The 11,824-nt window shown below is 38.6% G+C and overlaps 1 protein-coding gene across 8 annotated transcripts in view; it reads right to left on the bottom strand.

Annotated features, from left to right (window-relative positions):
- The window catches only part of macf1a (microtubule actin crosslinking factor 1a), a 165,749-nt gene that overhangs the window by 149,980 nt on the left and 3,945 nt on the right, over positions 1 to 11,824 (bottom strand). For 7 of the 8 annotated variants that reach the window (XM_059509717.1, XM_059509726.1, XM_059509724.1 and 4 more), the window contains exon 2: positions 11,217 to 11,451. In XM_059509717.1, coding sequence (XP_059365700.1) covers positions 11,217 to 11,439 — 223 coding nt within the window. In that variant the 5' untranslated portion in view covers positions 11,440 to 11,451. Of the gene's footprint in view, positions 1 to 5,616; positions 6,433 to 11,216; positions 11,452 to 11,824 lie in introns of those variants that run through there. The other variant, XM_059509718.1, reaches the window with a different exon arrangement.

The following is an 11,824-nucleotide window of genomic DNA, read 5'->3' as shown; positions in this document are numbered from 1 at the left end:
TTTCACTTCATCTCGACATTAATACCAAAGTTAGGGATTTAAAAGCCCAACTAGCTTTCAAAATAAAAGAAATAGCATGAAAGTAACATGACAAGCATTCTAACTGGATTAATGACAAAAAACAGCAGGAACATCTTTTAGGCTATTTACAGCACAAACAAAGAAACTGACAAGACAGCTAGAAGAGGCTTCCTTCCAAATGACCGCTTCCTCTGGCTCACTAGAGGAAAAGGATGGACACTTTGTGTAGACAGTGTTTGTGTATGTTTGAGGGTCACTGGGATCAGGGACCACAGGCTGAACAGGCCAAAGGCCAATAAAACTGAGTGAGGCAAACACTATGGGTGCGGGGGGTAAACATGAGACAAAGTCAAATGACAAGAATGCAATGCACTGGATATGGTATAAAACTTTAGTTACAGGCATCTGCATTAAACAAAGGAGCCCAATTCCTATGCATCTCATGAAAGGTTTTTTTTTTTTTTTTTTTTTTTTTACAGGTGTCAATCTAGCAAAGCAGTTCTGGCCTGGCCTGATCTCCTCCCCTGCATGTCCCCAGAATATCCAACTGTATCTGTCTTATGGAGTGAAAGCAGACCACCAGCACCAGGGTTGTGTCCACTTCTGCCGTTTGCAAGCTGCTGTGGTTTGTATATCCTGAACGAGACTGTTTTCTTCTGACTCATGGTTTTGTCTCATTCTTATTCTGAACAGAAGTCGTTCTTCTATATCCTCCTATTGTCTTTGAGCTTGAGGACACAAAGCATACGGAAAAAAATCCAAATAGCCACCACCTTCTTATAAACCGATGTGCACTGACATACAGAGGCCTTTGAATTATTTAATCCAGTATCATGTGTCCAACTCAGATTTCAGCTTCAAGTGACACCTTCATAAGCCACCAAATCCACATTTCTCCCAGTTCCTCTCCTATTCTTCATGAAATTGCCAAAAGTGACACAGCTGAAAGCCTTATAAAAACATTCAGGAATATAAACATTTGTATATGTGTGACTGCTCATGTTTCACTGTAGGGTTGTGCCGATAGACGATAGTATCGTGTATCGACGATAGTCAGAAATATCGACGTAAGCAGATTTCTCTGTCGATAGTCAAGACGATATTAGGCTCTTTCTCCCATTAACGTATTAAATAATAATAATAATATTTTTATTTGGCGGCCTATTAGACTGCCCAGCTATTTCACTTCAGCACCGCATTTCTCTCTCTCTCTCTCACACACAGCTCGCGCGCGCAATAGAGGATTAGACCCTGTAACATTAGTCGCTAAAGTTGTAACGCTTTGACTTAGATAACTGGTTAAATCCATGAAATAAAAGAGATAGAAAACGAGGAGTTTTTGTCCCACACATTTAATGGCTGATACACGTTTGTGTCCAATATTAGAGTTAAACTGCTGGACTTGATGAAATCTACTATTGATTATTACCACTGACTGATTTTGCAGAACATTTAGACTGATAACTTCCTTGCGCAGATGCAGCAGATTTGTCACAGGACGCGCGATATGACAGTTATGTCCGACTATATATATAAACTAGCTGTTTTAAATACAGTATTTTTTTATTTATCAGTATGTTTGAAAGTATATTTTTTCGATTATTGGTGATTCCATAGGCTCTCTCTCATGCACCAGCGCATTTTTAAAACACCAAATAGTTTTACTATGACAAGAACAAAGAGTCTCTCTCTTGCTCCACCCATGCACGATAATATTGTGTATTGTCGATCTCACAGGCTGATGATATGACAATTTGAAAAATGACCATATCGCTCAACACTATTTCACTGCAAACAATGGGATAGTCTGAATGACACTGACACAGAAAGTTTCAAACTATGAAAACATCACATGATACGTGAAGAAGTTAAAGGTTTGAACAAACCTACACACATGATTTATTATTAGCCCTAACATTTTTCTCATATCAAAATAATACAATTATGTAGTGAACAAAAGATGTTACAGACGGTTTCATCGGGTGCACGCGCCTGGACCTAAGTTAACTTCCGGTCTGCGTTATGTATATCGGTCTGGCTGCAGTGACTTCTAAAAACTCAGTTAAAGTTAAGGTGATGAGTAGACTGAAGTTGGGCTCAGGTGGTTGTGCTGCGGGATGTGTTTCCCATACATTTATTTATTTTGAGAGACTCTGATCGATTTTAAAAAGGCTTCATTGAATAAACATGAGTAACGTTACCTACTGCACGTTAAATAATAATAATTCCTTACATTTATATGTTTAAACATCAAAACGAGGCACAGGTGTTTTTATATCGCTGTATTTCTGAAGGAAGACTTGCATGTTATATGCCTGATAAAGCAGCGTGTGAGCGTACCAGCTCTGCTTTGTTTACAGCTGTTACTGGGGAAACCTCTATTTCTCGCGCTTTATGTCTATGCTTTAAAACATCTCCTGCTGGCAAAGAATGAATTTATATTTTCATTAAGTCCGCCTGATCCACGCAGCAAACATATTTTGTTTGTTATAAAAAAATATCTACTCTAGAGGGACTTGGCTGTTGTTATTGATTCTATTTGGAAGTCTACCGGAAGTTAAGTTAGGTCCACAAAAGCGCGCATGCGCAGTAACGTGTTTATGTTGTAGCCGTTGAAACCGTCTATACCTTAACAGTTCTGCACACTCTCAACCAACTTCATGAGGTGCACCCTGGGATGCTTTTCTAAGTTTTAGTGTACACTGGACAGTTGTTGGCTTCTCCTTCCAGTCCAGTTCACCAAAAAACAAAAAAATTAAAAAACTATTTCAAGCATTTAATCTTTAGTTTTCAGAATATGCCATCCAGCTCACTCATTTACAAAAATTAAGGAAAAAAAATATATATTTAATTTAAACATAAAATATTTTCGTAAAGAAATTTTCTCATGGACCTAATTTCATTATTTAATCTTAAGCTTTCAGAATCAAAAGACTTATAAAATCATGAGTTAGTGTGAGCAATCATTTGACTGGTATTGTACATATTTAATTAATCAGAAAAATTAATAATTGCACATTTAAACATTACTTGACATAAAACAAAGTAGACGTCACAATAAATACAATGACATGCACGTCCAATTGAGAGTCAGTGGGGCTTATAAAGTTAAATCTTTTGACCTTTGACAAAGCTAGCCTGGAAAGAGAAGAGGAAGGCTGTCTGCGTCAATACATAAAGTATAATACCGTAATTCCTCAAATAAAACCGGTATTCAAATAAACGCCGGGCCTCTGATAGTGGCCGGGGGCGTGGTCAACACGGACAAATAAAGGCCGGTCTTAAATAAAGGCCGGGGGTAAATTTGTGTGGATAATCATCAGAGTCAAATAACGAACGTACACGCCCACTAGTTTCTCGTTCTAGAGTCAAGAACTGGTTGCATTGGTTTTCGGATCACCAGTACACTGAACCGAGAACCGTTTCTGTCGGACGCGTCCGATTCGAGAACCGAGGAGCTGATGATACTGTGCACATGTGTGATTCAGCGTGAAGCCGACTGACACAGAGCGCATCTGAACCGAACTGGTGTGCCAAGTTCTTGGTGATTGACTTTATGCCAAGTTCTTGGTGATTGATTCTGAACTGATTCTGTGCTAATGTTATGATCTCTGTCCACTGGAAAGCTATCGCTTTTAATTTAAAACGGGTTATTTAAAACAATTACTTATCAAACAGATGGAATTAGAAATAAAGGCCTGCCTCTAATAAAAGCCTGTTACCTTCTGCAGTTCAGGCAAATAAAGGCCCCGGCTTTTATTTGAGGAATTACGGTAATAAAAGAGAGGCATAAATAGAATTCAAAAAGGAAGTTGAGGGTTGCATAAGTTCAGATCTTGCTGCCCTTAGTCCTTCATTCCTCAAAATAAAACTCCCTTGGCAACCACTTTGAAAATTTTGGTTGGTTAATCTGGGTGTAATGCATACAATTAATTAAGCATGATTTACCAAGCTCTCGGATCACTCCTGCTCATATTAGCTTTGTTGTTTCAAAAGAGTTACACTGACAAAACATCAGTCAAAGGAAATTAATTAATTGGAAAAGGCTGTGAGAGGAGCAGCTGGATGTATTAGTAGATCAACAACTGATCTTCTATTATTTAAGATTTTATTAGAGGAGGTTGTGTGGTGTCTCTAATGGACAGCGTCAATGTTTCTACATATCAAAGCCTTTTCACAAAGGTACGCACATTCTTTAGAGATATAAAATGACCAATTAATACACAGAGGTTCCATCAAGATCACAGTCTTAGAGTATGACGTGAGCTCCCAGTGCTATCTTAGGCCCCTGTCCCAAGGCCCCGACAGAATCGCATTTCATTAAAATAATCAATAATTAAAAGGCCCCTTTTCATCAGGGCTGCATCACAGATGCTCTTTGAATCAGCTGACATCACTCACTCTGCTTTATCACAGTCAATTAGATTCAGTTAGAGGTATTCATATTTTGCAGAAACACTGTCATCAGAAGTACACAAGATTAGTCTGGGGCCCTCAGGGGTTCACAGCTGTCTATCGAAGGAAAATCCTTCACTGATTCCCAACACCTGACATGCTCAGACAGCAGTGGACCACTGGAGAGGGCCAGATGAGCTGGGACAGCCACGGACAACTGGATAAGCTGAGACACAAGGGCAAGATTTCTCAAAAGGGGGTTCATAAGTTTAGTAATAAATAAATAGAATACAAATTTAAAATAAACAAAAAGGCCAGCACAACTAAACAAACTAGTAATAATTGTGATATAGTTTTGTTTGATTACCAAACCAAAGACTGTGGTTTAATTAAATAAGTATATAGTCTGTTGTGCTGCCTGTTTGAGTGAAGTGCAGCACTGGGATTATTTACACACATGCAGCTCATGAGTCTGTGTTTTCAGTGTCACAGAGGCAGAGCTGCTTGGACCACAGTTAAAAATTAAACAGTTTATTTTATTTTATTTTTTTAACTTAGATTTCACTTTTATAATTCGAGTTAAAACTAATAATAATACAACTACTAACAACAATAATAATAATAATACTTATTATTATTGTATGTGTTTGGGTTCATTAACTATGATATTAGTTACCATGAACATTTGAATGTATAATTAATTTATTTAATATATTAACACAAGGGCATTTCAAGTAAATATTTTCATGATCATCCAAGGTTTTAGGCTGACTAAGAGAGAGAAAAAATGGGAACCCCTGCACTTAACATAAAACTGAACATACTCATAGATCACAACTAGACACACTGAAGGATTCTGGACAAACTCTGACAACAGTGTAAAACTATTGTTTGCTAAATTATCATTTATTGTGGCCCCTTGAAAAACAACCAGTCCTCCTTTTAAATTTTCATTTGAAAATCAAAAATGGTTAATTAACGATATTCCCTGTATATAACAGTGCACAGAAGCACTAGTCTAGATGTCCTCAGCCCTGTCACAACCTCATGGGAATAGAGACCCACCATCCTCCAGCGTCCTTGGACAATTGACAACAAATAGCGAATGTAAAGCAGGCACAAAATACCAGCTACAGCAACCGCATAGACTTTTCCCTAAGTCAACAACAAAGCAAACCGGGGTTACAGTGAGTCCTTTACCTTTATATCTCTCCAGCACATCCTCATACGCCTGTGCGAACTCCTTCTCCTGGGAGTGATTCGCCGGCAGTAAACCCGGGATGTAGCCGGCCATAGCGTCTCTCAATCCCGCTGAACGCTTTACAGCAGCCCGCTCATAGAGTAATCCAGGACGGTGGATCCCGGTCGTCCGACAACAGCTGTCAAGTCTCGTTTGCGTTAAATATGCACAATGGATAAGGACTTATTCACGCTCCGATATGTTTCTAAAGCGTATTAAATTATATTTGGTGATCGTAAACACGATTAATCCAATAAATCTAGTTTAACAAAGCTACTTTGGACCGGCGGTTCCCGTCAATGTGTCGTCAAAACAAGATTAGATAAATAAAAATACGAAAATATCTATGTTTAGAGTAAATATCCCTTATTGTTTATGACGGTTAAATGTCTGAAGCGGTTTAAATCTAGATGAACTACTAAATAAAACCATCTTTTATTGGTTTTGAGCAGAATCCAGATTGTTAGCGTATTTAAAGTCCATAGTAGCGCGTGCGGGCCGGTGATTGGGTTTATATGTGTGCGCTTCTCGAGTCTGTGTGTGTCTCTGTGCGGTGGGCGGTCCGCTCGGCTCCTTCCGAAAGCAGATATGGGGCCTCGGTGAAACGGTATCCGGACAGTGCTTCTTGTAATCCTTTGTCGACGCGCTCTTGACTCGCCGGTAACGTTACCCGCTTTATTATGTTTTATCCATCCGCGCTGTTCAATGTAATGGGCGCTTCTATAATAATCACACGGCGTGTGTCTCACTCCTCTCTCTCTTTCCCCCAGTGCGACTGTGGTTCAGGTTTCTCTATTCTTTCCCGCAAAGCCTGCGCTCTCCTCCTCCATCCCACCCTTCCTTCCTTCCTTCCACAGCCACGCCAGACACTTCCAGCGCAGGAAATTCATAGTGACAATGGCTGATGTTATTGGGTTTGAGTCTTGGGTTTTGTCGCCCCCGACTGTTTAAAGCGAATAGGTGCATCATACCGATTAAGTGAAGTGAAGTGAAGTGAAGTGACATTCAGCCAAGTATGGTGACCCATACTCAGAATTTGTGCTCTGCATTTAACCCATCCGAAATGCACACACACAGAGCAGTGAACACACACACACACTGTGAGCACACACCCGGAGCAGTGGGCAGCCATTTATGCTGCGGCGCCCGGGGAGCAATGCCTTGCTCAAGGGCACCTAAGTCGTGGTATTGAAGGTGGAGAGAGAACTGTACATGCACTCCCTCCACCCACAATTCCTGCCGGCCCGGGACTCGAACTCACAACCTTTCGATTGGGAGTTCGACTCTCTAACCATTAGGCCACGACTTCCCCAAACACTAATATATATATATATATATATATATATATATTCAAATATGCATTTTATAATGCCAAAGCCCTACATGTTATCAACACTGTTAGATAATTATGAAAACCTGTATAAAATCAGGCAAAAATAAATGCAGTCCTTTATCCGCTTTCCATATCTCACCTACTGTGAGGTAAAACTCACAAAGGCTCTGTTTTTAAGTAGTTGTGCTCATATTTTCTTTCACAACCATATCAGCTCTGTCACAAAGATTGTAAATACATTGTTTGGGATTTAAAAAATGTTCCTATTAGTAGCATAAACATATGCTGATCATGTTAGTATGCAGAGAAAATGCCATCAGATTTGCTTGTGATGACAGATGGACCTGAAAATCTGTAGTCTCAGTTCATTCATTCATCACATCTTTGAAGAGAATGCTAGATTTGTAATTGTTTACAATACTTTGTATTTTTATTATTACTATTATTACTTTTAAAAGCACAAAATTTTTTTGGCTCACGGTTATTATGGATTATGTCTCAGGCAATGTATTTCAGTGACAGTGGATCAGTTTACTGATTTGTATATAAATAAGATCTCTTTTCTCATCCAGCTCAGAATAAGAGGATAACGTTCTACATTTACAGCTTTCAGTCGTAGCATTCAAGTTCTTAAGGATATATTTATGCTTATCGCTTCAAGCGCTTGATCGATCGGATTGCTGTTTGACATGGAATGCACATTCCTTTTACATCTAAGTACATAAAAGTGTCTCTGCCAAACAGATGCTCTTATGCATTATGCAATATGTTCGCGTCTGTGATTAAGGTAGTACACATAAATGCTAAAAACATTACCAAAAAAAAAACAAAGACAAGCCATACAATCTTTGAGGCACCTAAACAAATAAAGGACCAGTATTAAAATACTGTTTTATCTATAGAAAAATAGATTCCAAATAAAACCAGGAAAAACTAAAAAATAAATTTGCTGTCATTTACAATTTACCCAACCTCATGCCATTCATGATGTAGATGAGTTTGTTTCTTAACCGGAGGAGATCTGGAGAAATTTAGCATTACATCACTTGCTCACCAATGGATCTTCTGCAGTGAATGGGTGCCGTCAGAATGAGAGTCCAAACAGCTGATTAAAACAAAACAATAATCCACAAGTAGACCACACAACTCCTGTCTATCAGTTAAAGTCTTGTGTATTGAGAAGCTGTGTGTTTGTAATAAATTAATCCATCATTAAGACATTTTTTACTTTAAACCATTGCTTCTGGCTAAAATACGATTCTTCTATCCATGATATTGATTTCTTCAGTGAAAAAGTCATCTTGTTTGAATCAGGAGAGAAATATGCACAGATCAAGCACTGTTTACAAGCAAAAACGGTCCAAAACTGTTCTAAACAATATGTCTGTGGACTTGATTATGGAGTATTTAGACGGATGAAGTCGTATAAGCGGAGGGACAGTTTAAAGTTAAAATGCAATAATGATGGATTTCTTTTTTATCCAAACACAGAGCTTTGCACTTCATAAGACTTAAGAGTCATGTGGATTACTTGAAATATTTGGATTCCTTTCTTTTAAACAAACATCAACATCTTGGATGGCCTTAGAGTGAGTCATTTGCTAGGTTTGCTAGGTTTCACAGTGTTAGAAAAATGATTTTGTTATTATGCTTTTAAAGATTTTACTTTAATTGAGCAGTAAATGAAGGCAAAATTATTATAAATGCAAAAAGATGTCTCAGTGGAGCCCCTATGACATGCTGGAGAAAAAAAAACATATATTGTGGAATATAATTAGTAAATTGTGCCTACGTTTTACTAATTCATTCACTCATTTTGATTTAACTAAAACGAGGGGAACAAAAAACATCTTTCCAATAGAAGCACACATTTTGTTTCTTACTCTCTAGGTGGGGAACAACAATAAACCTTGTCGGGAAGCGCTATGAAAGTGTTTTTTCATTGCGACTCTTCTGTCATGCCACACTTAAACTGTGTGACATTATGGCTTCATCAGCCTCTTATCCTCGTTCTTTAGTGCGTGCTAATTCACAACAGTAAACAGCCAGCCAGACTCAAAAGTCTTTGACATAGCTGTGATTTAGCCAATTTACTGTCTTTAGACTGCAGCTCTGGTTCGAACAGCTTCACCTGCATGCACACATCACACAAAATGAGAGGTGGTCAGAGCTGAGATCTGTGTGTATAGAGTAGTTTGTGTTTGGAAACTCCCTATGTTTTCTAGGCAACTGTCATAACTGTGTTGCAGCATGGCATTCCAAGACTGAAGTGCTGTATATCACATACACACACACACACACACACACACACACACACACACACACACACACACACACACACCTTCTTTCCAGTTCTTCCCTCCATGCTCATTGCCTCTCTGACCTCAAACCTCTTTAATATGCCATCACTCTCCTTCCCCTTTAACCTCCTCTTTGACCCTTGTCCATTATCATCACTTTCTTTTTATATTCTCTTTCAATAATTTCTTTAAGCTTCACATAACCACTCTCTCTTTTTTTCAATCTCAAACTGAAATGCAAAGTATCTTGGTAACTTTCGTCTTACTTCACTATTTGTTTTTCGGGCTTTCACATGTTTTATTCCCTTTCCCTCCTATTTCATAGTCATGGAAACTACGGGGCACTGGAAAAGCAAACAGGTAACTCATAGCAACAAGGGCATTGAGGGATTCGGTCTGAGTTGCCCACTGAACTGCCTGGAAAAGTAGCAAGTTTAACGGACATAGTCCCAAGATACTAAGTATCTGAGATACTACTAAACAATCACTGAAGCAGACAGCTTTAATAGGTCAAAATATTTTCTATTGTTCTTGCTTTGTTATAAAAAGTTACAATTGTCTGATTTTAAAATACTGTTTAATTTTTTTGAACAACAGTTTTTCAAATATTAACGAGCAGTTAAGCAGTTTTGCTCAAATATTTTTCTCTCTCTAACAAATAATAATAATAATAATAACAAAAACAAAAAATGTCATTCTTTTAATGAAGCTTTTTATTTGTTATAATATCAGGACAGATCATATCACCCTGGTTCATTTCATTTCATTTTTTTAATAGTTTACATCAGATATAAAAATGAATGCATGCTCATCATAGAAAAGCTGTATTTAAGTCATTGTATGTAATGTTGATAAATTTATACATCCATAAAAAAAAACATATAATTGACCCTAATATAGACTTTAACAATGGTTATTGCTGTGAAGTCTCATCTATTTTTGGCTTTCAATTATTAAATATTATCAAATATAATATTTCAATTATAAAATTTATAAAGCTTGCACAGTTTCTTGCAGCACTCCCCTATAAGCAAAAAAAAAAAAAGCCCAAATGTTGATGAAACAAACACAGATGTCTTACAGAGGCAAATCTGGAGGGACACAAGCTCGACACATGGTTGTAAAAATGTGAGGATAGGATTGGCAGGGAAAACTCTAGTGTGACAGTCTTCCAGATGTGCCTTGGATTTCCTTGTATCCATGTTTATAAAGCTAGTAAACAGTGACTAGTGTTTTCTCACACTTTTGATTGCATTTACACCCAGTCACAAAAAGCCAAGCCATTTTTCTCTCTGTATTCAACAACTGTTTGGTTCAGGAACAGAGACACAGTCTGTCAAGAGTAATGAAATCAGCAGGAAAAGCCAGAGCAACAGCCAGCGTGTCTAAAAAGAGTCTCAAAACAGTTCAGCTCCCAACATTTGGCCTCTCTTCTCCCACACGAGCACAATCGTAGTCTATTTCACAGAACGCAGCTGCATGTATATCAATGCTGAATCCCAGAACACTAGTGTATACTGTATCTGAAAAACCACTGCATGTCCTCCTTTCCAGCTTTAGTCAACTGCCAGATTGCTTTAAATCAAATCCTTGACTCAGGACACACAAAACAAGGACAATTTGCTCAATAAGTTCTGATTTAAGGTGATTTCATTATTGTGCTTAAAGGGATCATTTAAAAAAAAAAAGAGTCTTTTTTGTCCATCTAACGCAAGGTCCATTGTTGTTATGGATCCTATTGACTTCCATTACATGAACAAAAACAGTTGAAACACACTTATTTTGTGTTCCTCAGAAGAAAGAAGTTAATTTTAGGAATGACATGAGGGTTAGTAAACGATTCCTTTTCAGTTGTGGTTGAACTATCCCTTTAAATACTAAAGAATTCTTTCTGAACACACATTTCACACACAGTTGAATCTCTTACCTGCGACTCGCACGACTGCCCTCTCTGCGGGGTCCAGCACTGAGTCTTGGCTCTTGCGCTTGCGTCTCTCATGTTTGGATAGGTTCCATGGCAGAGTGTCCCCTTTGGGCCCAGCTGTGCTGTGGGCGCAGGGCGAGAGAGAGCCCCCAGACCTCTCGCTGCGGAACGAACGCTCGCTCACACACGAACGTTCGCTCAGGCTCTCCTCGTCCGAGGAAGACATCTCGCCAGGGGGCTGGGAGGGATATGAGGGGTGACAGAAGGTCAAGACAGAAACAGAAGCATGTTAGAGACTCTGTAATGTGTGAGATATCTAATTCATCACCCACAGGGCAACGTACTACTAATATATACCAGAAAACATGAGTACCAAATAAGGTTTGTGAGAACACATCAGCTGAACACTTTGCAATGAAATGAAAGTAAAAGAGATGAGGGCAGATGCTTCTGGAGATCAGGTGAACAGAGCTGACTCACTTCAACAATGATGATGAGAAGGAAATGTGGCAGGAGGATCGAACTCTCTTTTCAGTCACGATACTATTAAAACGGGACACTGCATTTGGCTGGGCCATACCTCTCTGATGTGCATTCCTCTGTGATCAGCT

The sequence above is a fragment of the Carassius carassius genome, chromosome 25 (genome assembly GCF_963082965.1).
Source record: "Carassius carassius chromosome 25, fCarCar2.1, whole genome shotgun sequence".
Taxonomy (NCBI): Eukaryota; Metazoa; Chordata; class Actinopteri; order Cypriniformes; family Cyprinidae; genus Carassius; species Carassius carassius.
Note: the sequence above shows the minus strand (reverse complement) of the source record. Positions and strands in the feature narration are given on the sequence as shown.